The following is a 27,564-nucleotide window of genomic DNA, read 5'->3' on the forward strand; positions in this document are numbered from 1 at the left end:
GTCAGAGGTGGGCGAACGTGAGAAAGTCACAGGGAGCAAAGCTGAGGGCTCAGACGACAAATATTTCTCCTTAGAATATTTGGATTTGTCCTAAGAGCTGACCATCTATGGCGGAGTCGGCAATCATGTGAGACGGGTGATTTGTGGCTGGATACATTGTAACGGCTGATTGATTATTGACATTGTCGGGATTTCACAGACTCATCGTCACAGATTTTGGAATTTCTGGGTGGATATTTTTGGAATATTTTTCGTGGCAGTTTTTGTCTTTTCTGTCTGGACATGATGTGGATGTGGCAGTGATTCCTGGGCACGTGGACCCCACCGGCACATTCCCTCCTCTGGATCGGATTAAGGACAATGCTGAGGCCGCTTCTTTCCCTGATTCTTGTGATCGGATCTTTACTTTCCAAGGAAATAGGTGACAAATAATCGTCTCATAAAGGGTTAATTACATGTAGCATAACCTGAAGTCATGTGACCTGGGGGGGGGGGTCTCTTATTAACCTGTGACCTCATCCTGAATAGAGTAATACCAGAGTTGTAACAATGTAGGGAATGTCTGCGCATCAATTTCTCATCGCTTTCAAGATCTCTGCTTGCTGTTAGTGAATGGACTAATATACTGATATAGTCAGGTGATTGCTTTCTTACAATGTATCAATCTAGACAATCACTTGTGACTTACACAGAAATAAATACAGATCTTTCCAGAGCACAAGCTCTGATCTAGACTGGCACAGTGTAACAAACAACCCTCACTTACAGAACGCAGAGTTTTCTAAAATGGTGAGGTATAATGGAGAATTTAGCAACTTTCAGATAGATCCTGTTTATAACCAGGTTTTCTGCTTGCTGTAAGTGAATAGAAACAATCATTGTTTATGTGAAAAGACCTAACCCATCCTAGCCTCATCCTGCTCACACAACTGACGGATTTATTACACTACACACTAACAAATAGATTTCATCTGTCCTAGACTCTGCCACTTACCTACACTGATAAACTCTAACAACCCTTATGAAAATATTTCCATTCACTGATGACAAGCAGAGATCTTAAAAAGAAGTTGTGCAATTTTCTAATATACTTTTATTTCAATTCTTCTCCAAGATTTCTGCTTGTTGTGAGTGAATAGAAACATGCTTCTTTACATTTAGAGGCTTCAAACCTATCCTGTCCTATCCCTGCTCACACACCTGAGGGTTTGTTACAGTGTATCAGTATCGACAATCCTCTATGAGGTAACCACACGCACAAATCAATCTCCTACCCTGAACTCCAGATGTTAACTACCCTGACACATTGTCTGATAGGTGGGGGTCCCACCGCTGGGACCCGCATCTACAATGAGAACGGAGCCGGTAAAAGAACGCGCAGCCGCCCTCCATTCATTTCTATGGGGCCGCTGAAAATAGCAGAGCGCTGGCTCGGATATTGCCGTCTGCCCCATAGAAATGAAAGGGAGCATGGGCTGCGCATGCGCGGTGCGTTCTCATTCACTTCTATGGGAGCATCCGGGGTCCTCCAGCCACAGCGCTCCCCGCTTTGCTCTAATTGTAGGTGCGGGTCCCAACGGTGGGACCCGCACCTATCAGACAATGGGGGCATATCCTAGCGATATGCTCCCATTGCCTGAGATGGGAATACCCCTTTAAGGGTGGAAGTTCAAAGGGATATAAACACTGAAAAAATAATACTTGGTGTAATCTATAGACCCCCTAACATCACAGAGGAGTTAGAAACGCAACTGTATAACCAAATAGAGCGGCTGCACAGGCGAGTACAGGCGGGTACAGGCGGGTACAGGCGGGTACAGTGCTCATAAAGGGAGATTTTAAAGGGAACCTGTCACCTGCAAAACGCAGATTAAACCGACCACAGTACCTTACAGTATCCCCCCCCCCCCATGTGTTGCTAATCATGTTTTTATTTCCTCTTTGTGTTTCTTCATACTTGTTAAAAACGCTGTTTTAATGTCGGTTGGCGCTGTCTCCGAGTCAGGCTTGAAGTCAAGGGGGAAGCGGCCTCCGTGCTTCAAGTAAAGCTAAGCCCGCCCCTTACCCCTCCTCTCTACAATTAGATGGACATGCTGCCGTAATGCCGGGATCGCGCTCTTCTAGCGCATGCGCCGTACGCTGCCTGTTACAGCGCGATCCTCACTCACCCGCCTGCATTTTGCTGACTGCGGATGTGTCGGACAGTTTGATCGTGCGCGCCCGGCCGTCACTGTACCCGCTTGTGCAGCCGCTCTATAACAGGCAGCGTACCATTGTAAGGTACTGTGGTCGGTTTAATATGCGTTTAGCAGGTGACAGGTTCCCATTACCTTCCCAGACATTGACTGGGGTCACGGTTCTGCCTCAACCGCAAAGGGGAGAAGATTATTAAACGTGCTGCAGGACCACTTTATGGGTAGAAGCCCCCACTAGGGGCGATGCTCTGTTGGATCTGGTCATTTCTAATGATGCAGAGCTTGTTGGTAATGTTACCGTTCGAGAAACACTGGGTAATAGTGACCACAATATAATTATATTTCCCCTAAACTATAAGAAGCAAACTCTGTCAGGCAGAGCAAAGACACTGAATTTCAAAAAGGCTAATTTCCCTGGGTTGAGGGCAGCATTTCAGGGCATAGACTGGGAGCAGCTACTGTCACATAATAATACTGAGGATAAATGGGAGAGCTTCAAATCCACATTGAGTAATTGCACAATTTTTTTTATCCCTTTAGGTAACAAGTATAAACGGCTAAAATTAAACCCAGCTACATTTTAAAAGGGCCATAAAAGACAACAAAAGGGCATTTAAAAGATACAAATCTGAGGGGTCAGCTGTAGCGTTGGAAGATTACAAAGGGCTTAATAAAATCTGTATAAAAGAGACAAAATTAGTAAAAATACAAAATGAACAGCAGGTAGCAAAATAGAGAAAAACAAATCCCAAAAAATTCTTTAAATATATAAATGCTAAAAAACCAAGGTCTGAGCAGGTAGGTCCCCTAACTAATAAAATAATGGTAAAGGGGGTTTAGTCACTGAAGATAAGGAAAAGTCAGAGTTGCTAAATGTTTTTTTTTTTTAGCTCTGTATATACAAAAGAAGAGAAAGGAGCTGATATCTGTGGTGCTGGGGCTGTTAGTACATCCAGTAATATACTCAACTGGCTAACTGTAGATATGGTCCAAGACAAGTCAATTAAGATAAATGTGAACAAGGCTCCGGGTCCAGATGGATTACACCCAAGAGTTCTTAAAGAGCTTCGTTCAGTCATTGCTGTGCCCCTGTTTATAATTTTTAAAGATTCTCTAGGTGATTGGTGCAAGGCAAATGTGGTGCCCATATTCAAAAAGGGATCTAGGTCCTCCACAGGTAATTGCAGACCTATAGTTTGTAATTGGATTGAAAACTGGCTGAAGGACCGTGTCCAGAGAGTTGTGGTCAATGATTCCTAATCAGAATGGTCCCGGGTTATAAGTGGTGACCCCAAGGTTCAGTGCTGGGTCCTTTATTATTTAATTTATTTATTAATGATATCGAGGACGGGATTAATAGCCCCATCTCTATTTCTGCAGATGACACTGAGCTGTGTAATACTGTACAGTCTATGGAAGATGTCCATAAACTAGAAGCTGACTGGGACACTCTGAGTGATTGGGCATCAACTTGGCAAATGGGGTTCAATGTGGATAAATGTAAAGTTCTGCGTCTTGGTAGTAATAATCTCTGTGCTTCATATGTCCTCGGGGAGGTAACACTGGGAGAGTCACTTATAGAGAAGGATTTGGGTGTCCTTGTGGATGGTAGATTAAATAACAGCACAATGTCACAATCAGCTGCTTCTAAGGCCACCAGGATTCTGTCATGCATTGAACGAGGCACGGACTCGCGGGGCAGGGATGTGATATCACCACTTTACAAAGCGCTGGTGCGGCCTCATCTGGAATATGCAGTTCAGTTCTGGGCACCAGTGCATAGAAAGGAGGCCCTGGAGCTGGAGAGAGTACAGAGGAGAGCGACCAAACTGATAAGGGGCCTGGAGGGTCTGAGGTATGAAGAAAGATTAAAAGAATTGAATTTATTTAGTCTTCAGAAGAGACGTCTAAGAGGGACATGATTAACCTGTACAAATATATAAATGGGTCATACAAAAATACGGAAAAAAACTGTTCCATGTAAAATGTCCAGACAAGAAGGCGCTGCCTCCGACTGGAGAAGGAAAAGTTCAGTCTCCGGAAGCGTCAAAGCTTCTTTACTGTGAGAACTGTGAGTCTGTGGAATAGAGACCTCAGGACGTGGTCACAGCAGGAACAGGGGACGGGTTTATAAAGGGTTTCGATGAATTCTTAGAAGTAAACAACATTAATGCTTATGGAAACGTGTAGAAATCTGAGTCTCACTTCCTTCTGGGATTCATGTCCCCACCAATCCCCTGGTTGAACTTGATGGACGTTTGTCTTTTTTCAACTGTATCAACTATGTAACCTAGCTATGTGAGCAGGTTGCAGGGGTGAATTGGCCATAGACCCTACAGGGAAATTTCCCGGTGGGCTGATGCCTAGGAAGACTACCCAAGCCCTCCTCATGGCCGCCAGCTGGGTACATAATCATCTGATTCTCTCCTACGCACATGGCCAGCAGCCGCAGGTGCGCTCCTGAACTTAACTGTGTTGACAGTTGAATACCGTGGCGCAGGTGGCAGTATTTAGTGCTGCACTATGGTATTTGGTTCAGCTGGGGCGGTATATTGCTCTGCACTATGGTATTGCTGGCCCCACCGACTTCTGTTGTTCCTGCCTTCATATATTGGCCCTGTCTAATTATGTTCCCTTACGTTTTTTTCCAGGACCACTTTTAGTTCCTAGTCTGCCCCTGGCAGGTTGGGTTACAACTTATAGATGCAGATGAGACTGTTCCCATCACTGACAGCAAGAAAAGATCTTGAAAATAATATTTAAAAAACAAAGACTATTAGAAAATTGCAGATTTTCCTTATAGATTGGAGGATAGAAATGTGGAAAGAAACCACATATGAAGCAAATAACTCACGGAGCAAACAGCTAAGGTTCCATTAACTCCTTAGTGACCACCCATACGTGTTTTTACAGCAGACACACAAAAAACAAGCCCTCATAGAGCTATATAGACAGAAAATAAAAAAGTTATAGCTCTTGGAACGCGACAATGAAAAAAGGAAGAAAAATGCTTGGTCTGTAAGGCCCAAAATAGGTTGGTCACTAAGGGGTTAATCCTCCAGCTCTGGATCCAGAAAAATATCAGATTATTATCAGATGTTCACATCTCATACATCTGGGGAGTACAATAATCCATGTACTTGATGTCAAACCAACCCCAGATGTATGGAATAGATTTTCAGTGACAGAAATTTTCTGGAACAAATCTGATGTGTGTGAAGATAACCTAGGTGGATTCGTGATAAATGGCTGCACCAGCAGAATAGTGAGTGCAGCTCTGGAGTATAATACAGGATGTAACTCAGGATCAGTACAGGATCAGTAATGTATGTACACAGTGACTCCACCAGCAGAATAGTGAGTGCAGCTCTGGAGTATAATACAGGATGTAACTCAGGATCAGTACAGGATAAGTAATGTATGTACACAGTGACTCCACCAGCAGAATAGTGAGTGCAGCTCTGGAGTATAATACAGGATGAAACTCAGGGTCAGTACAGGATAAGTAATGTATGTACACAGTGACTCCACCAGCAGAATAGTGAGTGCAGCTCTGGAGTATAATACAGGATGTAACTTAGGATCAGTACAGGATAAGTAATGTAATGTATGTACACAGTGACTGCACCAGCAGAATAGTGAGTGCAGCTCTGGAGTATAATATAGGATGTAACTCAGGATCAGGACAGGATAAGTAATTTAATGTATGTACACAGTGACTGCACCAGCAGAATAGTGAGTGCAGCTCTGGAGTATAATATAGGATGTAACTCAGGATCAGTACAGGATAAGTAATGTATGTACACAGTGACTGCACCAGCAGAATAGTGAGTGCAGCTCTGGAGTGTAATACAGGATGTAACTCAGGATCAGTACAGGATAAGTAATGTATGTACACAGTGACTGCACCAGCAGAATAGTGAGTGCAGCTCTGGAGTATAATACAGGATGTTACTCAGGATCAGTACAGGATAAGTAATGTATGTACACAGTGACTGCACCAGCAGAATAGTGAGTGCAGCTCTGGAGTATAATATAGGATGTAACTCAGGATCAGTACAGGATAAGTAATGTATGTACACAGTGACTGCACCAGCAGAATAGTAAGTGCAGCTCTGGGGTCTAATACAGGATGTAACTCAGAAACAGTACAGGATAAGTAATGTAATGTATGTACACAGCGACTCCACCAGCAGAATAGTGAGTGCAGCTCTGGAGTATAATACAGGATGTAACCCAGGATCAGTACAGGATAAGTAATGTATGTACACAGTGACTCCACCAGCAGAATAGTGAGTGCAGCTCTGGAGTATAATACAGGATGTAACTCAGGATCAGTACAGGATAAGTAATGTAATGTATTTACCCAGTGAGTGTATTTTTACTATCGGGCTTCAGAGGTGTCACTGACGTTGGCCCCCTGTGGCCCTTTGTCTTGTACATTGCAGGAGCTGTATTAGATGTCACATTGGTTTCATTAATCTCTGAACACCGTAAAGGGGACTTATCGTTATTATGTGTCACTGGGGAACGGGATATGAAGAGCTCAGATCTGCACATTGAACGAGATAATAAGATTGTGCTCATTCCTCCTGTGCCGCCATTCACAACCAAATCAAAGGACAAGGAGCTGCACGCCAGTGGATTCTCTTTTCAGGAACTAGTCGGCGTCTTTTTCTGCACTGCCAAGCGGCCCTCTGAGCAGACCAAGATCCTCTATCCATATAACAGCCCATCTGGTAAGTGCAGGAATGCTGGGAAATGTTTGGTATAAAGTGAGTATTATTAGCTGCCATTTTATTTATTTTGACCATCACTCCCATTATGGTTTGAGGACCAAGCGCAGATGTCATGAGCTCTTTACTGTGGGATGAACCCATTCCTGTGCGCAGTGTCTCCCCCTGCTGAATGTTATATGAACTGCGACTTTCTAACATGGCTGCTTGATTCCAGAAACACGTCCTGTCTATTGAATTCGGCTAAGAACATTACTGTTTATGTAATAGCTGAGGGTTTGTTACAGTTGCATCTAGACAATTTACGGAGAGCTATACACATCAGGAGCACAAACCTCTCTACTGTCCTGATAGTTTTGTTAGATTTTGTCGGTACAAGTAGATTTCAGGCTGTTTATTTCAAATATAACAGTTTAGTCTCAAATGTAGCAAACCCTCAGCTGTGAGAAGTATACTTGCTAGATGTCTTCAGAATATTAACAAGAATGTTTCCAGTTACTGATAGCAAACAGATAACTTGTAAATGAAGAACTGAAACATGAGGGAGGACACATTGAATATGCTACACCAGTTTTGTCGCATCATAATGTTGCAAGTAATGTCATGTGTAACATTTTTTGTCAAAATGTTGCACATTTGTGACTTTTGGCGACCTGTGCCTTCCCCAGCCACTTTCAGAAGAAGAGAAAGAAGTTGGTCAGGTTTTTTTAGGAAATGATACTTAAGTTACATTTATGAAGTGGGATATTTTTATATATCACAAAAAAGTCACAGCCAGTCGCGACTCCACGCCAGTTAAACACCAGGTGGACTTTAACGGAAATAAGCTCAACATTCTACCTGTGCCATAGTTATGAAACCCATGCGCCACATTCATAAATTTGGCGCTAGTTAACACAAGAAATACCGCTATGATGAGAAATTTCTCCGAAAGTCGTATAGGAAGCTACAGATTAAAAGAGACTAAGGTTAATTTGCATAAAAGTGGACACTTCCCTTAAACATAGCGTTCAACTTCTCCAGACTTCTTGTGTCTTGTGCTGTGGTTTGTTATTGCTGCTCTAGGTAGTGTTTGTGGAACCTTTGTTTCTTCCAGTCCTCCAGAGCTGTAATCCTTCATTCACTGATTGTGTTTCCTTCCTCCTGTACTGTACTGTAATGGTGATCTTATCGCGCCTCTGATAAGAGCACTGAAAAAAACTAAACTTCCAGAGTTCTCAAGGTAAAAAATAAAAAGAAGTGAAACATTTACAAGGAAGAAACTTTCACTTTACAGGAGGAATTCTCTAATGGTTAAAAGCAGGAAAGAAAAAGAATGCGAGATAAGAAGGAAACTAAGGATGTGTGTGTGTGTGTGTGTGTGTGTGTGTGTTAGGGGGGGGGGCATCTGGAGGGTGTAGTTTACTGTATTTATATTAGTGAAGACATTTAAAGGGAATCTCAACTTTTATTATTATCTTGTTTTTATGTTCAACATTCTGTATGTAGTGATCTCCATCTAGTGGTGGCTGTATAATCTGTATGCAGTGAGCTCCCTCTAGTGGTGGCTGTATAATCTGTATGTAGTGAGCTCCCTCTAGTGGTGGCTATATAATCTGTATGCAGTGAGCTCCCTCTAGTGGTGGCTGTATAATCTGTATGTAGTGAGCTCCTTCTAGTGGTGGCTATATAATCTGTATGTAGTGAGCTCCCTCTAGTGGTTGCTGTATAATCTGTATGCAGTGAGCTCGCTCTAGTGGTAGCTGTATAGTCTGTATGCAGTGAGCTCTTTCTAGTGGTGGCTGTATGATCTGTATGTAGTGAGCTCCCTCTAGTGGTGGTTGTATAATCTGTATGTAGTAAATTCCTTCTAGTGGTGGCTGTATAATCTGTATGTAGTGAGCTCCCTCTAGTGGTGACTGTATGATCTGTATGCAGTGAGCTTCCTCTAGTGGTGACTGTATAATCTGTATGTAGTGAGCTCCCTCTAGTGGTGGCTGTATGATCTGTATGTAGTGAGCTCCCTCTAGTGGTGGCTGTATAATCTGTATGTAGTGAGATCCCTCTAGTGGTGGCTGTATAATCTGTATGTAGTGAGCTCCTTCTAGTGGTGGCTGTATAATCTGTATGTAGTGAGCTCCTCCTAGTGGTGGCTGTATAATCTGTATGCAGTGAGCTCCTCCTAGTGGTGGCTGCAGGTAGTGCTAATTTAATGTTACAACTATCTATACAGGGAACTTTGAATTTTTAAAGCAAATACTGAACGCAGATGCAATCAGTAATCTCCAACGCGCTGCTAATTGTGAAGAGCAATATAACAAAATAACAAAGATAGGTGCACTCTGCAGTCTCACTAAACCCTCAAACTGATTTTAAAATTGAGAGATTAGTCAACATATCCTACGGTGTAGAACATGTCTAAGCCCGGGCACCACGCCAAGGTTTCTCAAGTAGCCCGGGACCTAACACTCTCCTACCTGAGCCGCTTGGGCAATACCAGGAGCCAGTGGGCAAATTACAGGCGCATCAGGCCGACTCACAAACAGCTCACCAGTTACCTCCAGCATGTAGCCATGCTTGCAATGGGAGGAGGGAGGAGTCTGCGAGTCCCACTCAAGACTGGCTGATATGTCCCAGGCTTTACAGGTGCACCTAGATGTGGCCTGTAAATGGAAAACAGGCACATTTAAATTGGAGTTTATACACCTCCAGGAATCTATATATATACAAACTAAGAAGACAGGTTGGCATTAGCAGGAGCTGCTCAAACCCATTGTGAAGAGCCCTTGACTTCCAAGATGTCAAATCCATACTTATGTTATCAAACAAAATGTTGAGTAAAGATGGAGGTCCTCCTTAATATATCAGAGGATGAGTAAAAGCAGAGCACTCTTTTATTCTTAGATGGATGACTTAAGGTGGAGTTCCTCTTAAAATCCTAAACAGAAGTAATCGTGGGGTCCCATTTAATTCCTGGGAGGACGAATTAAGGACTTCTTCTTTATTATATCAGAGGATGTGTAAATGATCTTCTTTAATTCCTAAAACGATAAGAAAAACTGGAGTTCTCCTTTAATTTTTCAGTAGATGTGGAGTGAAATTCCTATATAAAGGGGTTAATCTGATTCTCAGTCCCACCAATCTGAGATTGACAGTTTATCGTAGGAACACGAGATTAGTTTTGAAGTTACAGAAAACCCCAGAAATGTTCCAGTATAAGCACTGGTAGAATTCTCCTTTAATATTTAGGAGGATACATCAGGGCAGAGTTCCCCTTTATGACAGCAGGGGTTACAGTTATTACCTCTGCTCCAGGACTGGAATCATTTGAGAAATTTGTAAAAAGAGATGAGGCGATCGGCTGAAAGATTGTCTGTTATAGACCTGAAGGAACCTGATGCTGGGTGTAGTGAGAGGAGATAAGTAGTCACCAGGTGTCTATGGCACCACTTATCTCCAACGTGCCTGATCCTTATTGGTCCTCTCCTGTGTTTTTCCTTCAGCTGATCTGATTCCAGTTAAAGTGACAGTGACCGTCAGTGTGAACCAAGACGCCCAACTGCAAGCCAAAGTCATCAAGCCTGGGCACCCGGACATTCTGTGGAAGTACAATGGTGGGTGATGGCCCAAAGCCTCCAGCCAGGCCGCGTCATGGAGGGTCCTGAGGGGGTGGTTACACCAGGGGCCTGGAGGGGCCTGGCGTCACCAGTCTTATAAATGCACATGGCAGGTGGGGACCCTGTTCCAGACTCTGGTGCATCCGCACTGGAGAAGGCCCATCGATGACTGGTAACATTATTAACCCATTTACTGCCCTAGACCACCAGGGATGATGAGATTTACAATTTCACTACCCTCCAGGGATGTTATAATGTACACCTTCACTGCTCTAGACCACCACAGATGATATTATTAACCCCTTCACTGTCCCAGAACACCACACATGTTATATTAATCCCTTTACTGCCCAAAATTACCAGGGGTGATATTATTAACCTATTCACTGCCTGAGACCACCAGAGAAGTTATTATTAACCCCTTCACTGCTCCAAATAGCTAAGGGTGTTATAATTAACCATTTCATGAACCACTTCTCTGCCACAGACCACCAGGGATGTTATCACCGGACTGTTTTTCAGAGAGATAACAGAATTTTTTTTGTTCAGTTATTATTTTTTTTTAAAGTTATTGCTATGCTGCATGGAGAGGGCCCACGTGTGCTTTTCCTGAGGGGCCCTATAAGCCACCTCCTTGTTGAGAAGCCTGAAGACCCCAAATGAGGACAGAACCTTCTGCGCAGACATTGGACCACTCAAAATCAGCTCATAAAAAATGAATCAATAATTACAATGTTTCTTTCTCCTCATTCATAGTTTGACATTCTCCTAGTCACTCGTAGGGATTCTGTGGGATATTGGGAGTTGTTGTCTTCAACGTAATTCTTAAATACCAAAAAATACCCGAAAAAATTGATGGGTTTTCAGTTCTCACACATTAACCCTTACATTCCAGGAACCTTTTTCAAGACGACGTACAAGAACGATGTGAGTAGCGGGATAGCCCAGCTCTCCTTCGAGTCGGTGCAGCACAGTCAGGCCGGGATTTACAGCGCCGGCTTCATGGGGGCGATTCCCCTTGTCAACGCCTTCTTCAGGCTGATCGTAAGAGGTCAGAGGTGATCCACACCCTCCGATACCATTTACCCCCCAGAATAGCTGGATTTCCATTGTAACGGTCCCATGTATCGTCTTCTGCAGGGTGTCCGGCTGGTAAGTGGGGTCCATCCTGTCAGAAGGACTGTCTGAACTGTCTCAACGGTGGCGTGTGTCACGACAGTAGCGGCGAATGCATATGTGCTCCAGGGTTCATGGGAACGCTCTGCGAAAAGGGTAAGTAAAGACTTTTTGGGAAATCTACAGGGGACGAGCGGGAAAGGAAATCTTGGTCTTAATTCTTCTGTGGTTCTTGGATCTTGTTGACCCATTAGTGCAACGTTTCTCCAGAACATCTCATCCTTGTCTTCTAGTTCCTCAAGGGTTCACCTTCATGATTCTCTCCATCCATGTTATCAGGAATGTAACATCTGATCCTGGATTCCCCCTCATAAACCATAGACATAATTGTTGGCTCATCCGACCAGTATTAGTGGGATACGTAGACGATGTAACTTTCATGGTGTACCCCCCCCTCATATTTAAAGATGCTCATCTTAATAGGTGTCTTTTATTTCCACTCCATGCACCAGTTCCTAGTCTCCAATATGTGCGTTGCCCAGTACCGTGCCATCTTTTCCTTCACTTTGGGTCATATTTGCATAAATCTTGCCCTTAGAGGTTCTGTTTTCCCATGAAATATGGAACAATTGGGAGAAACGATGGAAGGCCGACATGGCCGCAGATGGCGGTCAGGTGAAGGGTCTTTGACTCCTCCGGATAATTCCGCCATTACTCTCCATCATGTTTTGCAGCTTGTAGAGAAGGAAACTTTGGAAGAAACTGCCAGGAGACGTGTAAGAGAGAACATGGCTGTAAGGGCCTCACCTTCTGCCTCCCTGACCCCTATGGATGCTCCTGCGGAAGTGGCTGGACCGGGACACAGTGTCAAGCAGGTACCGAAGTGGTGGACATCCCAACCTACATTTTGAGTTGCCTGGACTTAGAGTTGGAGTGGCCCATGTGAGGTTCTCTGGGCCTCTCATACTTCCTACTTTGTGTGTCAGTCTTCACTGCACTTCTGGCATTCTATTAATTTTGACCTCCCACCCAAGCCGCAAGAATAGTGAGTGTTTGTCATAGCCCCGCCCACTCTTGCCTTTTTTACGTGGAAATGTCAGAGCGTTGCCCCCACCTGGTATGATGGGGATGTAAGGTGCACACTTTGGGCAGACTCAGGGATTTGTTTGGATGCAGCAGTGAATAAACAGGTTTTGGGTTTTCCCTGCCTGGAGGACACGTTGGAATCGCCCTGGCACCTCACACCCATCTTCCTGAATTGTGCTTCTGCATTTTACAGAGTGTCCCCCAGGACTGTACGGAGCAAACTGTGCCCTGAAGTGTGAGTGCAAGAACGGGGGGTCCTGCAACAGGTTCAGCGGCTGCGTGTGCCCCAACGGCTGGCATGGGCAACACTGCGAGAAGTCAGGTACGGTCACTGGACAGGACAACCCTCAGGGGAATGGTTACAGCAGCACAGAGCATTTCAGGAGAGACTTGTGGGGGGTAGAGTTTACAGACTGAGAGTTTCCTTATGGAAACAGCAGGGCGCCAGCACAGAGTATTTCAGCAGAGAAGTGTCCTGATCTTCTACGAGGTAACAGACTGAAAGGTAATGGATGGGGCAAGGTCCCCAGCAGCACAGAGTATTTCAGCAGAGGAGTGTGCTGATCTTCTGGGAGGTAGCAAACTGAAAGGAAGTTGATGGGGCAAGGACCCCAGCAGCACAGAGTATTTCAGCAGAGGAGTGTGCTGATCTTCTGGGAGGTAGCAAACTGAAAGGAAGTTGATGGGGCAAGGACCCCAGCAGCACAGAGTATTTCAGGATAGGAGTGTGCTGATCTTCTGGGAGGCAGCAAACTGAAAGGAAGTTGATGGGGCAAGGACTCCAGCAGCACAGAGTATTTCAGGATAGGAGTGTGCTGATCTTCTGGGAGGCAGCAAACTGAAAGGAAGTTGATGGGGCAAGGACTCCAGCAGCACAGAGTATTTCAGGATAGGAGTGTGCTGATCTTGTGGGGGGATTTACAGACTGAGAGTTATATAGTGAAAGGAGCAGATTGCCACAGCAGCACAGAGTAATAAGCACTGTACCTGAAGGTTTTATCAGATGGGGGTTGTAGTAGATTCTCTCACTCTTTACTCCTGGTACCTGCCTCATTTCTCCAATCCTTCTTCTTCCTCCTCGTAGATCATCTTCCTCAGATCATTGATCTTCCGATGCAGGTTGAGTTTAACCTGAATTCCGCTGCGAGCCTGAGCTGCGCTGCGTCTGGGAAACCTCAGCCGGTGCGGGAGAGTATAGTGCTGCGCCGGCCGGACGGCTCTGTCCTGAGCGTAAGTCATACGGTATAATGGGTGACATCCGGACCGATCCGGCACACGATGTGAGGCTATTCAGTGACACAAAATGTTACACTGTATCCAAAAACCAAAACAAATGGCACCGCGTGGAGTATACGGAACGGAGACCGGTCACAATGTAGCAATCTGAGTGACACAATGTATCCTGTCATGTGACGTTAGAATGATTCTGCTACAGAAATGTGATGTTTCCAGATGGAACCGCTGGGTGAATGTGTCCTATAGGTTCTGTATAGCGGTGGCCTGCCCCCTATGGACCCGGCGGATTATTTCAGGGCATTGTGGGACTTGTAGTTCCACAGCTTGCAGATCACTGCTGTATAATGTTATCATCAGACGCAGTGACCAGTGGTGGCGGGTATGTGGACGGCTGCGTACAGCCCATCCCCGGTGATGATCCTTCTCTGGTCTCCCCCCATCAGGCCAGTCAGGCGGTGCTGGACTCAGAGCGCAGCACGTGCAAGTTCAACGTGTCCAGGCTGACGCGGGCCGACCACGGCTTCTGGGAATGTCGCGTCTCCACCAGTGGGGGGCAGGACAGCCGCAAATTTCAAGTGCTTGTCAGAGGTAAATCCTTTAGGGCTAGCTGTCAGCTCATTCCATAAATCACCGTCTTCAATTTTTGCACCATTTTCAAGAACTCTGATTGCCGTCTGTGAATGGGAACGCAAAACTCTGCCCTGCTTATAGAGTGGTTACAATGTAGCAGACTGGAGTCCGGAACATTACAGAGATCAATCAATCAGCTGTGTGATCAGGGTGGGCTTCCCTCTGCTGGATGTAAACATTAAAACTTACCATTCACTGACAGCAAGCAGAAATGAACTGAACTACTATGTGATGCAATATGGCATGCAGGATCCAGGTACTGGAGATTATAATGTACAGATTACTACATGCCATAAAGTGCAGCAGCTTGACTCTCCGGGCACCTGCTGGTCATCACTGGTACTGCATGCTTTAGATCTACATAGTGGTTAGGATGATATTCCTGGGTTTGGAGGAATTCCCAGACACTTACCTCCCCATCAGACCGGTGAACCCCCCATCAATGCTGTACTTGTCTCTCCTGGCAGTGCCTCCTGTACCTCTGGAGCCTCCACGTTTGCTCAGCCGGGGGAGCCGACATCTGATCCTCGCTCCACTGCAAAGCTTTACTGGAGACGGGCCGATTTCATCCATCAAGTTGCTGTATCGACCCAAGGAAAGCGCAGCCCACTGGTCCAACATTGTAGGTAAGAGGTCCCCACCGCAATCTACAGTCCTGGAGACAAAATTGTTTAAAGGAGCCTCACACCATTATTATCCCTGAATATCTGCATGGTGGTTTATCAACATTCAGAGATTTATATCACATGAAATGATCGATAGAAACCACCTCAGAGTATTAGAATTTTCTTTCTGTAAGTCTCCATCTATATTATACTCCAGAGCTTCTCTTATAATACTGCAGGATTTAGAGCTGAAACCTACAAGCACTCCCTGTTTATTCAGTGTCCGCAGAGAGTTTGCATTATGGAAAGTGTGAACTTTACACCAAATCCTGCACGGTCATGTGATGTAGGAACTAACTAGCTGTATTGGTGACTGCACCAGCAGAATAGTGAGTGCAGCTCTAGAGTATAATACAGTAATGTATGTACACAGTGACTGCACCAGCAGAATAGTGAGTGCAGCTCTGGAGTATAATACAGGATGTAACTCAGGATCAGTACTGGATAAGTAATGTATGTACACAGTGACTGCACCAGCAGAATAGTGAGTGCAGCTCTGGAGTATAATACAGGATGTAACTCGGGATCAGTACAGGATAAGTAATGTATGTACACAGTGACTGCACCAGCAGAATAGTGAGTGCAGCTCTGGAGTATAATACAGGATATAACTCAGGATGAGTATAGGATAAGTAATGTATGTACACAGTGACTGCACCAGCAGAAGAGTGAGTGCAGCTCTGGAGTATAATTCAGGATGTAACTCAGGATCAGTACAGGATAAGTAATATAATGTACACAGTGACTGCACCAGCAGAATAGTGAGTGCAGCTCTGGAGTATAATACAGGATGTAACTCAGGATCAGTACAGGATAAGTAATGTATGTACACAGTGACTGCACCAGCAGAATAGTGAGTGCAGCTCTGGAGTATAATACAGGATGTAACTCAGGATCAGTACAGGATAAGTAATGTATGTACACAGTGACTGCACCAGCAGAATAGTGAGTGCAGCTCTGGAGTATAATACAGGATGTAACTCAGGATCAGTACAGGATAAGTAATGTATGTACACAGTGACTGCATCAGCAGAATAGTGAGTGCAGCTCTGGAGTATAATACAGGATGTAACTCAGGATCAGTACAGGATAAGTAATGTATGTACACAGTGACTGCACCAGCAGAATAGTGAGTGCAGCTCTGGAGTATAATACAGGATGTCACTCAGGATCAGTACAGGATAAGTAATGTATGTACACAGTGACTGCACCAGCAGAATAGTGAGTGCAGCTCTGGAGTATAATACAAGATGTCACTCAGGATCAGTACAGGATAAGTAATGTAATGTATGTACACAGTGACTCCACCAGCAGAATAGTGAGTGCAGCTCTGGAGTATAATACAGGATGTAACTCAGGATCAGTACAGGATAAGTAATGTAATGTATGTACACAGTGACTCCACCAGCAGAATAGTGAGTGCAGCTCTGGAGTATAATACAGGATGTCACTCAGGATCAGTACAGGATAAGTAATGTATGTACACAGTGACTGCACCAGCAGAATAGTGAGTGCAGCTCTGGAGTATAATACAGGATGTCACTCAGGATCAGTACAGGATAAGTAATGTAATGTATGTACACAGTGACTCCACCAGCAGAATAGTGAGTGCAGCTCTGGAGTATAATACAGGATGTAACTCAGGATCAGTACAGGAAAAGTAATGTAATGTATGTACACAGTGACTCCACCAGCAGAATAGTGAGTGCAGCTCTGGAGTATAATACAGGATGTAACTCAGGATCAGTACAGGATAAGTAATGTATGTACACAGTGACTGCATCAGCAGAATAGTGAGTGCAGCTCTGGAGTATAATACAGGATGTAACTCAGGATCAATACTGGATAAGTAACGTATGTACACAGTGACTGCACCAGCAGAATAGTGAGTGCAGCTCTGGAGTATAATACAGGATGTAACTGAGGATCAGTACAGGATAAGTAATGTATGTACACAGTGACTGCATCAGCAGAATAGTGAGTGCAGCTCTGGAGTATAGTACAGGATATAACTCAGGATCAGTACAGGATAAGTAATGTATGTACACAGTGACTGCACCAGCAGAATAGTGAGTGCAGCTCTGGAGTATAATACAGGATGTAACTCAGGATCAGTACAGGATAAGTAATGTATGTACACAGTGACTGCACCAGCAGAATAGTGAGTGCAGCTCTGGAGTATAATACAGGATGTAACTCAGGATCAGTACAGGATAAGTAATGTATGTACACAGTGACTTCACCAGCAGAATAGTGAGTGCAGCTCTGGAGTATAATACAGGATGTAACTCAGGATCAGTACAGGATAAGTAATGGATTCTGGCGGTTGTGTTGCTGTTTTATAAGTATGGTCCAATGAGACTCGTTACTGGATTGAATCAATTACAGGGAATCTTCTCATTTTCTAGTGGATCCTAAAGACAACATAACTCTTCCCAACCTGAAGCCGGTCACTGCTTACTTGGTGCAGTTTCAGCTGAGTCGACCAGGCCCTGGAGGAGAAGGACCTCTGGGACCGGTGGTGGTTCTGCACACAGACTGTATAGGTAGTTATGCACACACAATGCTTGTTTTAATGACTATATGATCAGGTTTTCTAGTTTGTCTGTAGTTGGACTGGATTGTTGGCGGTCGGAGATGTATAAATTATACAGGTCCATAGAAATTTCTCCAACATCCAGACTATAATGTTAGAACATGCAGTACCAGCTAAGACCACCAGGTGGAAGCACATGACACCACTATGATTTCACATAAACCTGCTGCTCTGCATACATGACAGGTACAGGTAATAAACATTGCACAGCGTGTGCACCATTGCACCTGCCTTCTTATGGTTCCCATGCATCTAAAATAAAAAATGAAGCAAGTTTGCAAATAGCTTTGAATGAAAGCCTACCGTTTTGTGTATACAGCTGCTATGCAGATCTATGTCTCTGAGCAGTGACAGACTACTACTCTCATTCTGCAGTCACGTGTTCCTCCGCTGTCTCCACTGACCTTACTACAGACGTCAGTAGAGTGCAGCCTGTGACTGCAGAGTCAGACTACACAGGCATACAGAGATACATAGGTCTGCATAGGAGCTGTATGCACAAAACGGTAGAAAATTTGCATCATTTCCTGTTTTAGACTCATTGAAGTGTTACAAAAATGGGTTGCAAAAGTTTTCATACCCCTTAATTTGTCTTTCTGTGATCACGGTGTTAGATGCGTTGGTCTGCAGGACACGTGATGGCGGTTTTATAAATTCTTGTCTTCCCTGTAGAGCCGACAGTGAAGCCGGAGATCAGGGGCTACTCCATAGAAGACCGCAACACCCTGTACATAAATTGGCAGCTCCCCTCCTATAGCGCTGTCGGGGGCGGCTACCTGGTCAGGATTCATCACCCCGCTAACCGTCTATTCCGCCAGGAGAACATCACCTCCATAGACGTCCTGTCCGCCCGCATTTATGGCCTCAGCTCCAAGACAGAATACACCTTCAGGGTCCTGATCTTTCACTGCACCAGCCTGGGGCCCCCGTCCGACCCCTACACCATCATACTCAACAGCAAAGGTGAGGACGGCCCCCATCCCCAGCGCTTCTGACTAGTACTGCCTGCATTCACTGACAGCAAGCACCTATATTGAAAATGGCTGAAGTTGTAGAACTTCTTATTATACTCTCAACAGCTGCTTTAATCGCTGTATATTGGGAAGTTCTGTGACATTTTTAACTTGGTTTTTCAATTTCTTACCATTTCAAGATCTCTGCTTGCAGAAAGTGAATTAAAACATTGATTGTGTATACCCAGAGGCTGAAAGTCTGCCCTGACCTAGCCCTGGTCACCTAGCAGGGGGTCTGTTACAGTGTATCAGTCTAGACTACAGAGCAGCAGCAAAAATCCTTGTCCCGGACGTTTAGACACTGTAAGGCTGGGTTCACACGGGCGTTGCGGGAAAATGTGCGAGTGCAAGGCGTTTTAAAGCGTTTTGCATGCGCGTGAGAAAAATCGTCATGTTTGGTACCCAGACCCGAACCCGGATATCTTCACAGAAGTACGGGTTTGGGATCGGTGTTGTGTAGATTTTATTATTTTCCCTTATAAGATGGTTCTAAGGGAGAATAATAGCATTCTGAATACAGAATGCAGAGTACAATAGGGCTGGAGGGGTGAAAAAAATAAAAATTTAAATTAAACTCACCTCAGCCACTTGTTCGCGCTGCCCGGCTCGTCTGCTTTCTTCTTCTTTGAGGACCTGGGAGAAAAAGGTCCTTTGGTGACGTCACTGCGCTCATCACATGGTCCATCACATGGTCCTCATACGATGTTCTCCTTCTCTGCTTCCCTCTGAACCTCTTCACCCTCCTGTCCGCAGGTCCGTCACCCCCCAAGGACGTCCACGCCGAGACCATCTCCAGGGAGAGCGTGAAGCTGATCTGGTCTCCCCCTGACGATCCCAACGGAGGGATCATCAAATATACAGTGGAGAGCCGGAGGCGGGGGGCCCCCGGGGAGCAGCAGTGGGCTGATACCGAGGGCCACAACCAGACCTGGCACATCATCAGCGGCCTGAACGCCAGCACCGACTACCAGTTCAGAGTCCGAGCAAACTCCAGAGTCCCCGGAGAATGGAGCCACAGTGTGACCGCGGCCACCTACAGCGACAGTAAGTGTCCTCACTGCTCCGTACCGCGGCCACCTACAGCGACAGTAAGTGTCCTCACTGCTCCGTACCGCGGCCACCTACAGCGACAGTAAGTGTCCTCACTGCTCCGTACCGCGGCCAGCTACAGCGACAGTAAGTGTCCTCACTGCTCCGTACCGCGGCCACCTACAGCGACAGTAAGTGTCCTCACTGCTCCGTACCGCGGCCACCTACAGCGACAGTAAGTGTCCTCACTGCTCCGTACCGCGGCCACCTACAGCGACAGTAAGTGTCCTCACTGCTCCGTACCACAGCCACCTACAGCGACAGTAAGTGTCCTCACTGCTCCGTACCGCGGCCATCTACAGCGACAGTAAGTGTCCTCACTGCTCCGTACCGCGGCCATCTACAGCGACAGTAAGTGTCCTCACTGCTCCGTACCGCGGCCAGCTACAGCGACAGTAAGTGTCCTCACTGCTCCGTACCACAGCCATCTACAGCGACAGTAAGTGTCCTCACTGCTCCGTACCACAGCCATCTACAGCGACAGTAAGTGTCCTCACTGCTCCGTACCGCGGCCATCTACAGCGACAGTAAGTGTCCTCACTGCTCCGTACCGCGGCCACCTACAGCGACAGTAAGTGTCCTCACTGCTCCGTACCACAGCCATCTACAGCGACAGTAAGTGTCCTCACTGCTCCGTACCGCGGCCACCTACAGCGACAGTAAGTGTCCTCACTGCTCCGTACCGCGGCCATCTACAGCGACAGTAAGTGTCCTCACTGCTCCGTACCACAGCCATCTACAGCGACAGTAAGTGTCCTCACTGCTCCGTACCGCAGCCACCTACAGCGACAGTAAGTGTCCTCACTGCTCCGTACCGCGGCCATCTACAGCGACAGTAAGTGTCCTCACTGCTCCGTACCACAGCCATCTACAGCGACAGTAAGTGTCCTCACTGCTCCGTACCGCGGCCACCTACAGCGACAGTAAGTGTCCTCACTGCTCCGTACCGCGGCCACCTACAGCGACAGTAAGTGTCCTCACTGCTCCGTACCGCGGCCACCTACAGCGACAGTAAGTGTCCTCACTGCTCCGTACCACGGCCACCTACAGCGACAGTAAGTGTCCTCACTGCTCCGTACCGCGGCCACCTACAGCGACAGTAAGTGTCCTCACTGCTCCGTACCGCGACCACCTACAGCGACAGTAAGTGTCCTCACTGCTCCGTACCGCGGCCACCTACAGCGACAGTAAGTGTCCTCACTGCTCCGTACCGCGGCCACCTACAGCGACAGTAAGTGTCCTCACTGCTCCGTACCGCGGCCACAGCGCTGCGGAGATTAATACACCTCACATTAATATAACTACTAATAATACTACTGATATTACTGCTATTAATATTAATACTGCTAAGGCCCTGTTCACACTTGAGTGTTCGGTCAGTGATTTCCATCCTCATCTGCAAAACGGACAAGAATTGGACTTGTGCTATATTTTTGCTGGTGCCACGGAACGGACACACAGATGTGGACAGCACACGAGCGGCTCTCGGTATCTTTTGCGGCCCCATTGAAGTGAATGGGTCCGCATTCGATCCTGTGTGCATGAGCCCTTAGTAGTATTAATACTAATAGTAGTAATGTTGGTACCCTTATTATTAGGCTACATGCATACGAACTTGAAGCCACTTGAATGGGGTCCGCGATCCGCATCCAATGGTCCCGAAAAAGTAGTGATTGCGCTACTTTTTTTCCGGTGCGGAGGCACGGCCAGATACACCACACAAGCACTCCGTAGCGCTTCCGTGGGGTTCAGACACGTGCCTCCGTTCCGCATCTCCGTGATTGCGAACCCATTCAAGTGAATGGGTCCGCGATCCGTGATGCGGAATGCCCGCGGCCGGTGCCCGTGTATTGCAGACCCGCGGGGGTCGTGCGCATGTAGCCTTAGGCCGCCAGGCGCAGATCTCTCCGTCATCTCTGTGGAGGCTCCAGGCCTGGCTCGGGCTCACGATCACCGATTGCCGCTTATCTCCGCAGAGCCTTCCATCATGGCCACCAGTGAGGAGGTTCGACGTTTACAAGACCCCAGTTCGGGGCAGCAGCTCATCCTGGCGATCATCGGCTCCGTGTCCGTCACGTGTTTCACCATCATCATCGCGCTTCTCGCTCTTTTTTGCATTAAAAAGAATTTATTCCATCGGCGCAGGATGTTCACGTATCAGTCCGGATCGGTAAGTGACCCCTCTACAGGGGGCTCGGAGGTAACAGCCACCCCAGGGCCCTGGAATGCCGCTTATAGGCGTCCGTGGTGCCGTCATAGAATTCCATTATGGTCCGTGGTTACGAAACCCATTATGGAATTCTTCGATAACCCCAACGCCAAACTTGCAAATTGCACATTCGCTGAACACTAGTGGAAAGGTCACCTGAGAGGTGAACTGTAGGGTCGGACTCTGGCTACGTGATAACAGAGGGCAATAGCCGCAGCCTGATGTCAGTAGATGACCTCATTGATATTTGTGATGTCATTGACCTGGAAGGGAGAAGAAACCATCCTGCAGTTCAGTTCGGGGACGCTGACCCTCACCCGGCGGCCACGACCCCAGACGGAGCCCTTCTCGTACCCCATCCTGGAATGGGCAGACATTAAGTTTGAAGACGTGATCGGAGAAGGGAACTTTGGGCAGGTCATTAAAGCCATGATCAAAAAAGACGGGGCGCGGATGAACGCCGCCATCAAGATGCTAAAAGGTGAGAGCGCGATTATCCGGAACACTAGACTTAATGTGAAGTGCGCTGCAGTACGAGACGCCAAATTTATTAAGAGACGCATAGTTCCAAAAATCCATTGGAAGCCCCTTCCATCCGCTAAAACGCACCTAAAATGTCGCACACTGCAGTGCAAAAATGCATTGCGACCAAAAAACTGGTGCAAAGCGCTCGTTAATTTCCCTCTACTGTTAGGGGTCATCCACAAAACATTTCATTATACAATGGGTAAGCCTTATCAACAAAAAATGGACTGGCCCTTTAAGAAGGAGGCTTGTAAGTAAAATATCAAATATTTAACTTTATCCTGTCATTATCCCCCCCCCTCCCCCCCCACACAGAATTTGCATCGGAGAACGACCACAGAGACTTTGCTGGAGAACTGGAAGTCCTTTGTAAATTGGGGCATCACCCGAATATCATCAACCTGCTGGGGGCTTGTGAGAACCGAGGTAACGCGCACATCAGAGCACCATTTTTAGATTGTTGCACGCCATGTACAATTACGTGAAATTTTAGCAAATAAATGTTATTTTCTTCTGTATAGTAAAAATTTGTATGTTTCAAGATCTCTGCTTGCTGTCACCCAGGGATAATAATAACCTGTCCTGATCATGTGATGGGCACACAGCTGCACGGCTTCTTACAGGATACAACTGTATAGCTGTAATGTAACGGTGTGTCCGTCACATGACCAGGATCAGAAAATAGTTTTTTACTGAACGAAAGCAAGCAGAGTTCTTGAAATCTATAAGAAATTGATATAAGATACTGGGAACTTGCAGCACCTTTCATTACATCGAAGGACCTTTACTTTCTGAAGCCAGAATATCCCTGCCTGAATTCATAAAGTACCTGACTGCTGCATCTGGTGTCTTTTATTTTGGCAGTCAAATCTGTCAGTGAATGGAAACAGTCCAAAGGACAAACTCCTTTCGGGCCTAAAACTTTTCACAGCTGAGGGTTTGTTACAATTGTATCTAGTATAGACATTCCTCTGTGAGCCAAGCAGGCTGGACTCCAGACTGATACATTGTAACAGAGTATCAGGACAGGAGAGAGATTTGTGCTGCTGACATGTTAATTGTATAATTGCAACAAACCCTCAGCTGTATTAAGTCAGGACAGGTTTTTAGCCTCAGAATTGCAAAAAATGTTTCCATTCACTGACATCAAGCTAAGACTTTGTAAGTGTCCTGAGACTTCACCTGCTGTTATATCTACGGCCGCTCTCCTTCTTGCAGGCTATCTCTACATCGCCATCGAGTATGCCCCCTATGGGAACCTGCTGGATTTCTTGCGAAAAAGCCGAGTCCTGGAGACGGATCCCGCCTTCGCCAGGGAGCACGGGACAGCGTCCACTCTGACCTCTCAGCAGCTCCTGCAGTTTGCCTCAGATGTAGCAAAAGGCATGCAGTACCTCAGCGAGAAGCAGGTGACACCATGAGGATTACTGTCCTCCTCCTTGTGCGCAGCAGAGGTCGGGGGACCACCACTAATGGCAGCCCCTGGGGGATGTCGCCCAGCTTTCTGCACACACCCTGAATGACAAATCCGCTCTGCTATTCATAGTATTCATTGCTATATCTCTTTAACTGTCGATCTGGAATGGTATTCATGCACCAGGAGGATCAGGATGAACAGCGTGATTGTGTCTGTACTTGACTGTTGTTGTCTTCTTAGTTCATTCACAGGGATCTCGCCGCAAGAAATGTTCTGGTTGGGGAAAATCTAGTAGCTAAGATTGCAGATTTTGGTCTTTCACGAGGAGAAGAAGTTTATGTGAAGAAGACAATGGTAAATGATGTGAATAACTGTACCGATGTATGAACGTAAAGAAAGCTACTGCAATATACTGACACCATCTGTTACACTGGAAAATAGTTGTAAATGCATGATATTACTTATCCTGTACTAAAGTTGACAATCTCATTGTGGACCACGACACTGTTACATTGTAGCACCTTGCGGCTATTGTCTCCCTGGCCCATATTGTCAGACTCCACCCCCATTCCAGGTACACACAGTCATGTGACAACTATCTCCTCCCTGGGTGGATCTTTTTCTCTCTAGCGGACACCTTGTATTAATGACACTCCTGTTCCTCAGGGGCGCCTCCCCGTGCGCTGGATGGCCATCGAGTCCCTCAACTACAGTGTCTACACTACGAAGAGTGATGTGTAAGTACCAACCTAGAGAAGTATTGACACCCCGGGGGGGGGGGGGGGGGGGAGGGGGATGGGGGTCATGTTCGGGGACTGAGGAGCAGATTGATGCCCCTGGGACCCACATTTTATTTAAGCAGGTCTGTAATTTATTTAACCCTTTCCTTCCTTTAAAACCTTTCTTTTTATTTAACCCTTGCCTTCTTTCTACAGCTGGTCCTTCGGGGTCCTCCTCTGGGAGATTGTCAGTTTAGGTAAGTGAAGATTGTCAAAGGTAAATGTTATCAGGTTGTTATCATAAACATATATTTTTGCATTTATTTATTTTTAATTTGCACGTTACTGTCCACATAAAAAATGTGAACGTTTGCAGATTTCACACTGGTCACTAGAGCAGACTTCTGTATCCTACAGCTTTGCTGTACAGACTGGGACATGGTGAACAGAGTCATCTCATTATCATCACAGGACACTGGGGTTTAATAAAAGCTGTAGTGTGTAGAACTGGATAATGCACAACAGTAGCAGTATACAGACAGATGTAACTCACTGCTGGGCCTCGGGGGGTAGGGGCGCTGGGCCGCTGGCTGCACTCCATCACTTCCTGGGGACTGTATATTAATCTGTGACATGTCTCCATAAATTTAACATCAACTAACATTCCCTTTAAAACCACACAAGAAATGACTAACAGTTTGCAAATGTTTGTAGTCGTAGTCTGGAGACTTAAAGGGGATGTGCAGTTTGGGGATCTCTCTGGAGACTATCCAGTCACTGGGGCCCATCGCTTACACACTGGACCCTCCCACTGCGCTCACTGCTATAAGAGTCAGTAAACCAGTGTCTTCCTAACCGGCTCCATCATATGTTCTTCCAGGTGGGACACCATATTGCGGTATGACCTGTGCGGAGCTCTATGAAAAATTACCGCAGGGTTACAGGATGGAAAAACCCCGGAACTGTGATGACGAGGTGTAAGTGACGACAGCACTAATTACACAGAACCGCTCCTGTCCTGTCCCCTATCTGATCGTGTGTGTCTGTTGCAGGTATGAGCTGATGCGGCAGTGCTGGAGGGATCGTCCCTATGAGCGGCCTCCATTTACCCAGATATCCCTGCAGCTCATCCGCATGCTGGAGGCCAGGAAGGTAGGAATTCTACAGGAAGCTCCCGATACTTAGATGCCAGTGACCACTACGACCCTGGCGTGGGTCATGGGGCATCACTGGATATTTAGTATATTGCACCTAATTTGATCTCTTGTATCGATATTTGTATCAAATATAGAAAATAGCTGATTAAAAATGGGTGCAAAGACTTTTGCAACAGGGTGTGATTAAAGGGCAACAGTCCGTGATAGCCTGTGTAATGTGTAAAAGTGCTGGACATGGCCAGCTACCCAGTGTAACTGCCAATATTATGGTGCCCATCTCCCACATGCAGATTTTGGACCTGGGAAATCAAGGTTCAGTGTTGGAGCAGCTCCTACGGCCAGTTCATCACTGGATACTTAGTATATTGCACTAATTTGATCTTATTTGTAGCAGGTATAGAAATTAACTATTTAAAAAACGGTGCAAAGACTTTTGCAATGGGGTGCGATTAAAGGGCAACAGTCCATGATGGCCTGTGTAATGTGTAGAAGTGCCAAGCATGGCTCAGTACCCATTATCCCTCTCATCATTATGGTACCACATGCGGAGTTTGGAGCTTCTCTTCTTCTGGACACCATAACAGTGGCCTCTAGGGCTAGTTCATTACAGAATCATTTCAGATATGGCACTTTTATTAATCTCATGCATCATTATTTTGTTGCAAGAGTAGATATGAGCTAATAAAAGGGGGCGCAAAGAATTTTGCAACAAGGTGTAATTAAAGGGCAAGAGTTCTTCTCGGGTCTAAACAGTCTATGATGGCCTGTGTAATGTGTAGAAGTGCCAAGCATGGCTCGGTGCCCATTATTGCAGTGCATATGTCGCTGTTGTGTTGTGCCGGACAATGTGATGCCAGGCATCGGGGGGGGGGGGGACACTTATAAGGCAGAATCCCGATGACCGTATCACCTCTCGTGTTTGTGTCTTCTAGGCCTATGTCAACATGGCGCTGTTTGAGAATTTCACTTATGCTGGAATTGATGCGACCGCCGAAGAGGCGTGAGAAGAAGACGAGCGAGAACTTTATGGACTCCGCACATTGCTTGTTGGAGATAAGGACTAATATTCTCGCCGTCCCCTGGTGGACTGCAGAGAGCAGCAAAGCCCATGGCCGGATCCAAGGCTTCTGTTGTGTCAGTCATCTCCGTCCACAAACCACACGAGTGGGCAACATGGAGATGTCAAAGAGTGCGGCTGGAGGAACGTGATAAGAGCGAGCCCCCTCCCCCACTACAGCTCGACACTGCCATCACTTGTATGTAAAGTGCCCCCTGTACAGTCCTCTGCTCCTATAGGGCCACAATAAACCTCATTACTATTTGTAGCTTTTCTTACTTTTATACTTTATTGTATCTCGTCATCTTACTCCTGCAAAGGCACCAATGGCGCATCCTGCAAAAAGCGCTACATTGTGTCTTATCACCTGCATAAGTCCGAGGCTCCAACCCCTGCGACATATAGGTCTCTGTTCCCAAAACAAGCCCGCTTGGCTGTTTGATAACGGTCATGCCAGCTGTCAATATGCATTTCCAGGAGGAATAACAGAGGAATGGCACAATGCAGATTCATAAGAAAAGA

The 27,564-nt window shown here is 46.2% G+C and overlaps 1 protein-coding gene across 1 annotated transcript; it reads left to right on the plus strand.

Moving 5' to 3' along the window:
• Positions 1-27,310, plus strand: TIE1 (tyrosine kinase with immunoglobulin like and EGF like domains 1). Its single transcript, XM_040407817.1, has 23 exons — positions 1-421; positions 6,644-6,934; positions 10,414-10,524; positions 11,423-11,578; positions 11,668-11,799; positions 12,378-12,518; positions 12,923-13,051; positions 13,814-13,959; positions 14,409-14,553; positions 15,063-15,221; positions 17,669-17,806; positions 18,529-18,819; positions 19,623-19,913; positions 21,935-22,128; positions 22,438-22,648; positions 23,008-23,118; positions 23,911-24,101; positions 24,350-24,463; positions 24,776-24,846; positions 25,045-25,085; positions 25,709-25,805; positions 25,881-25,980; positions 26,918-27,310. Exons 1-23 carry the CDS (start codon positions 361-363, stop codon positions 26,987-26,989), a joined length of 3,393 nt encoding a protein of 1,130 aa, XP_040263751.1. The 5' UTR covers positions 1-360; the 3' UTR covers positions 26,990-27,310.
• Positions 27,311-27,564: the final 254 nt, after the last annotated feature.

The sequence above is a fragment of the Bufo bufo genome, chromosome 9 (genome assembly GCF_905171765.1).
Source record: "Bufo bufo chromosome 9, aBufBuf1.1, whole genome shotgun sequence".
NCBI classification, from domain to species: Eukaryota; Metazoa; Chordata; class Amphibia; order Anura; family Bufonidae; genus Bufo; species Bufo bufo.

What these genes read in the sequence shown, in the direction of transcription:
- TIE1 (XM_040407817.1), top strand. Translation starts at nt 361, where the DNA reads ATGCTGAGGCCGCTTCTTTCCCTGATTCTTGTGATCGGATCTTTACTT. An exon ending in ATTTCAAGTGCTTGTCAGAG is followed by an intron (nt 14,554 to 15,062) that starts GTAAATCCTTTA and finishes CTCTCCTGGCAG; the next exon opens with TGCCTCCTGTACCTCTGGAG. An exon ending in TACACTACGAAGAGTGATGT is followed by an intron (nt 24,847 to 25,044) that starts GTAAGTACCAAC and finishes TTCTTTCTACAG; the next exon opens with CTGGTCCTTCGGGGTCCTCC.